The sequence below is a fragment of the Esox lucius genome, chromosome 11, assembly GCF_011004845.1.
Source record: "Esox lucius isolate fEsoLuc1 chromosome 11, fEsoLuc1.pri, whole genome shotgun sequence".
In the NCBI taxonomy this organism is placed as follows: domain Eukaryota; kingdom Metazoa; phylum Chordata; class Actinopteri; order Esociformes; family Esocidae; genus Esox; species Esox lucius.
In genome coordinates this window covers 27,161,406-27,167,405 of record NC_047579.1, presented here as the reverse complement: position 1 = coordinate 27,167,405, position 6,000 = coordinate 27,161,406, and the positions used below count along the sequence as shown (strand labels likewise).

Genomic DNA, 6,000 nt, shown 5'->3' with positions numbered 1-6,000 from the left:
AGATTCAGCAGGTTAGAGACAGAGTGAAGGGTTAGATTCAGTAGTTTAGAGACAGAGTGAAGGGTTAGATTCAGTTGGTTAGAGACAGAGAAACAGGCTGATTTGTTCCCCCTAGGGTTGGCATTTTATTCATTGGGACTTGATGCATCCAAGTAAAGGATCATTCGGTTTTGGCACCTTTAAAGATTTCATTTTCAATTTGAACAACATTGAAAATTAAAAGAAACAAAGAAATGACTAAGGCTGTGTGAATTTGAAAAATGAAATACATATATTTATATAAATAAATAAACCAAACCATTAAAAAAGCAGTTTTTGTTCAATGTAGATCATATGGGTTGTTCCACAAAAGCATAAGATAAAATTAAGTAAATAAAAAAATACATAACAGAAAAAGAATACACATGAAACATTAATAGTTAGTGTCATCGCTTTGTTCCCCTTATAATTATAATTATCCTTTAAAACTTAAGTTTCTCTTGAGCAGATTTGCTGTAATTTTATAGCATGCATTTAATTTCTGAAATTGTGAGTCACTTAGCTTCTCTTGTACTATGTCATATTTTACTTGTTGCTTGCCTTTTACGCAAGTTGTTATTTTTGAGTTTGGCGTCCTCTTCTTTTCTTCCCCCTTTCCTCCTTCCTTTTCCTTTGAGAAGTCGTGTTAGGAGTCTCTTTTTCCTGTTAACTATAACCCCACTGTTGTTGTCGTTGGTTTCTAATGAGGGGTTCAATGCTCCCATGACGACCCGCCCCAAAAAGAAAGCGAACAGGGACTCAGAAAAAGGCGAGAAGGTTCTATTAAAATAATAGATATTTTTCTACTGTTGACTATCTGCGTCTGTCTTTTGTCCTGTTTCAGCAGCTCTGCACTCTGAATTCCCCACGGGACATACTCTCTGGCTCTATATCATCCTTCCAGCAGATCCTAAAAGAGTCTTTTCTCATGTTACCAACAGCACTTGGTTTAGTTAACTTGTTGTTGTTGTTTTTTTTTTTTTTTGCTTCAGTAAAGTCTGTACCTCTTGATTATTAATGTAATAATGTATTAATACAATTAATACACATATATAGTACCTTTGTTTAAAGTTCACAGATTGGGCTAATTCTTACTGAATCCCAAGCTGCAACAATTCACAGTTTTAATGCAGAAAATAAATAAATGAATAAGAATAACAACCAATCAAAGAGGCATATGACGGGCGGTGTGGTGGGAAGGTACTGTAGCTGGTTGCACCACCCCAACGGTGGAACCAAACTGTCAATACCAAACGCTTACGAAATCACGAGTTTAAATCATAGCCCTTCCCTCTAGTGCCCCACCCTAACCCCCCCATAAAAATTACTCAGTCTCTCAGGACACTCTGCCTCATTCTCCCAGTACTACCATTCACTCTAACGGAACTCTATAAACCCGTTTGGACTCTCTCAGCAATGGTAGATGGGAAAGGTCATGCAGTTGAATGAAATAAAAAAATCATCAATCCCTATAAACACAGAAACTCATCCTGGCCTACGGTATATTGGACACCTAGGGCAGGGGGGTCCTCCCTGTCTCCCCTCCCTCGGGCTCTGCTCTGGAGGGCTCCCTCATACGGGTGTGGTTCGGCGGTTGGCTGTGTTGGTGTTGGCCGAGTCTTTCTCCTTCTGGATGCAGTTGTGGACCTGCAGGAAGTTGTGGTCTCTCTCCGAGTTGTAGGTGGCGGTGGGCGTGCCCCCGGGCTTCAGCGTGTCCCGGGGCAATGTGTACATGGAGATCTCCGTGGAGGGGAGCGCGCTGAATCCCTTTAGGCCCACGGGCGAGGCATCGCGGGAGTGCGAGGGGTCTGTGGAGCGGGAGGAGGAGCGCGAACGCCGCCGGTAGCGATAGCGGTAGGACGGTATGCGCGTTATGGCCGAGGCCTGGAAGTAGTCGGCAGCCCTGGCCCCGGCTCGGAGCTGCCGATGGCGGTCAATGAACATGTGGACAGCCAGGACACCCACCATCTCGGCCATGATGAAGGACAGGGCGCCGAAGTAGAACGACCAGCCGTAGGAGTAGCTATTCTTCTTGGAATCACTTTTAGAGGGGTCCCCCGCGTTGGCAGATATGTACACGATGATTCCGATGATGTTGCTCAACCCTGAGAGAGTGGAGGGTCGGGGAGTTGGAGGGGAGAGATGAGAAAACAATGACTAAACAGGAGAGGGAACGGACCTTATGTAAACATTCCACATTTACAGTTTTACTTCTGTGGGGATTTTCATAAACTGATAGAATGACAACTGCCAGTCTGACTGAGGTCCGGCAGAATGGAAAATACATTCCAGACAAGAAGACATTGCATACAGTTACATACATTACACACACATTATCGTGTTGGCATTGCGGACAGCCGAGGACGACATTCATTAACAGTGTACAGTGTCTTCATAGTCCGTGCTGTGATGTGATTTAGCTGAGGTGGAACAGAGTTCCGTGGGGTCACCGCACTGAATGCTGCAGTCCTTTACCCAGCCTTTTGAAGAGACCCCAGGTGGCATGTCTTACGGGATGTGTATGCAGTCTGAGCTGTATGTTAGCTGATTAAACAGACAGTTGGGCCCTTTGAACACGTCCACGCCTCTCGCGAGGACCAGGAGTAACGCAGTCAATCTTTCTTCTGCTAAGAGCCAGGAGAGATTGATTTGCCTGTGGTTGATTAATCCTCCGTGTGTATTTAAAGGCCAGACGTGCTGCTTTGTTCTGGTCCAGCTGCAGCTTTTCTAGGTTCTTTCTTTCTTTTTTACACCAGACTGTTTAACTGGTCAATAGTCAAGATATGATAAAACTAAACCTTCTGGGTGGAATGTGATGATAAAAGAGCTGTAGGCCTCCATGTATCTGTCCTCCATGAAGCTTTTCTTTGAATGAATCTGTCACAGCGAAAGTGCCATTAGCAAGACATTTTGAGATAAAAATGACACTGATTGATCGAAAGGATGAAGTACATACATATTGTACCTCTCGTAGATTTAACTGTTAAAATATATCTGATTACAACCCGGAGTTACAGCTTTTGTCCTCAGTGTCAAAGAGTATGGAATCAGAGCCTGTAGACGGGTCAGCACATAACTTGATTATACCTCTGATTCATACAGTGGTCATAACTGATGATGGTGATAAACATACAGGACTACTCATCTACTGCACATCTTCTGCTTTTCTTTTTACGTTTAGTCACTCAGACTGGGAAGTGTGTGACCGTGGGGCTGGGAGGATAGATCATTGAAAAGTATGTCAGGGACGCCATATTTTTAGAGTTGAATCCCAGTGGGTAGCTCTTAGCCTAACAACCGCATGAGAAGAAAAGAAGTGCATGAAGAAAGAAGAATGTTACGTGTTCCTTGTGGCTGCTGTGAGGGGTCAGCACAGACCCCTAAATCCTCCTGAGCTGAAGATGACCAGCAGCAGAGAGGGAGTTCTAGGGCATCTTAGCTGGGTTCCTCTCCGGGTACCAAGATACTGGACGTTACTGACAAAAACAAACAACTAAAACCGTTTTCATTTGAGTATACAGTACCTTGTTATACAGTACCTCCAGAGGCGTTGCTGGGATCACAATACATTCAAGGCTTAGCCATGAGGAAAATGTCGACGTTCATGCTAGCAGCCTACACGTCTACATTGTCATAATGCGCGATAGGAATTATAGATGAATAGATCAGGGGCTGTTATTTTTTTATACATATATATTTTGTTTTTGGTCCGTTTGAGATCCGGGGCTATTCATAAAAGAGCCGGGCCTATAGCCCTGGACACCCAGGCCTAACGACACCACTGAGTACCCCATACCACTCGAATCTACTCTCCCTCAAGTAAGCCCATCCTAACACTGTTTAATATCTCCCATACTGCCTCTTTCATCCTCCGACCTGTCCTAGATACCTTCCTTCCTCCCGGGACTCACCTGCAGACACAAAGAAGATCCCGGCGCTGAGGATGATGTTGTGGCGTGACTTGTAGAACTCACTGGCGGCTATGCACAGGCCTCCCATGAAGAGGAGAATGACGCTGAGGATGGGGAAGATGCTGGAGGCTCTCACCGCACCTGGGAACCATCAAAGGGACGAGAGGGGCAAACAGTCAGCAGAAAGACAGTGACGAGATTGAAGGAGAAAAAAGAGCGCAAGGACAAAAAGATCCACGGAAGAGGAAAGACGCGAAGAGAGAGGAGATGGCGGGAGAAGCCCGGGTCCATAACAGCAGCTGCTCTGTCTCACTGCGAGCCACATCATCATCAACACTTCGTCAGCACTGTGAACGTCTCCATCCACACCCCAGTGTGTCCCCTCAGTGAGCCTCTGTTATAAAGCCTTATGTAACCACGCCATCTGACTACGCACAGCGCCGGCAGTACATACAGCATTGGAGGATTATATTATGCAGTTTCATGTAGCGCAAACAACAGTATCTCTCTCAGAGCTCTTGGGCCTGGCCTGTGTGTTACAGGGCACTGTAGGGCGATGCATCTCAAACTAAGCCCATATCTTTAGCTACAAGACAGTGCTAAAGTTAAAGTGTACAAAAGTGACTATTTGAGGCTACAAAAGGAAAGCAGGTTTTATTTTATGATTACCATCATTTTAATAAACCGGCAGTACATTTTAAGTTGCAAAGACACAGTGGGTATAGAATGTCACCACCCCTTTTCAAAAGGCAACCTACTTTCCCCAGCTTTATATCCAAAGGAAAAACAACGGAAAAACCTTTATTAAAATGTAAACAGGAAAAAAAACCAAATCTTAGGGTATTTAAACTGTAGTTTAAAAGCAATTAAATACATTATTTCCGCTCAATAATATGATGAAATAACTGTCTTTAGTCTACAGAATAAAGCTATCTCGTGTAACTGCTGAATCAATATCTACAAGATAACATAATGATAACAGGGTTCTAGGTTAAATGACAGGGACAAACACATATCATAATATACAGTATAATATATTTATATTTCTCCAAATCAGGTATAGCCAAGGGCCCCATCAGGGTTTACAGGTGATCCCTTTTGTGGGCATGGTTAGGAACTCTTTTATAAGCACCAATACTCCAGTCATCTTGCCGATCCTTCCTTCCTTCTTCAAATCAAGACAAATGTAACTACATAGCATCCTCTGTGGATATTGATATGAGCAAAATGCAACACTTCCACTGTCACACATGCACTGATCAGCCATAACATTATGACCCTAATGTGTAGGTCCGACTTTTGCTGCCAAAACTCCACTAGACCTCTGAAGGTGTGCATGGTATGTGGCACCAAGACATTAGCAGCAAGCAGATCCTTTAAGTCCTGTATGTTGTGAGGTGGGGCCTCCATGGATCAGACTTGTGATTGAGATCTGGGGAATTCAAAGTCAACACCCTGAACTCCTTGTTGTCCTCAAACCATTCCTGAACCATTTTTGCTTTGTGGCGGGGTGCATTATCCTACTGAAAGAGGCCAATGCCATCAGGGAATACCGTTGCCATGAAAGGGTGCACATGATCTGCAACAATGTTCAGGTTGGTGGTACGTGTCAAAGTAACATCCACATGAATGGCAAACCCAAGGTTTCCCAGCAGAACATTTCCCAAAGCATCACACTGCCTCCACTTCCCATAGTGCATCCTGGTGCCATGTGTTCTCCAGGTAAGTGACTTACACACACCCGGCCATCCAAGTGATGTAAAAGAAAATGTGATTCATCAGACCAGGCCACCTTCTTCCATTGCTCCGTGGTCCAGTTCTGATGCTCACAATTGTAGGCACTTTCAGCCCCATACGCAACAACCTGCAATGCACTGTGTGTTCTGGCACCTTTCTATCAGTACCAGCATTAACTTTTGCAGCAATTTGAGCTACAGAAGCTGGTCTGTTGGATTGGCCCACACAGGCCGGCTTTCGTTCCCCACGTGCATCAATCAAATCAATGCAATTCCATCCAGTGAAGATCCTCTCAACACTGCAGCTGTAGAACCTTCCAGGCTGATGTCAAATC

The 6,000-nt window shown here is 44.4% G+C and overlaps 1 protein-coding gene across 1 annotated transcript in view; it reads right to left on the bottom strand.

The window, feature by feature from the left end:
* Positions 1–982: 982 nt before the first annotated feature.
* cacng2a (calcium channel, voltage-dependent, gamma subunit 2a) overlaps positions 983–6,000 on the bottom strand; it is a 76,641-nt gene continuing 71,623 nt past the window's right edge. The window contains exons 3-4 of the mRNA XM_013135879.3: positions 3,930–4,070; positions 983–2,123 (exon numbers count right to left, since the gene is read on the bottom strand). Of these exons, the coding sequence (XP_012991333.2) occupies positions 1,591–2,123; positions 3,930–4,070 (674 nt within the window). The 3' untranslated portion in view covers positions 983–1,590. The remainder of the gene's footprint in view (positions 2,124–3,929; positions 4,071–6,000) is intronic.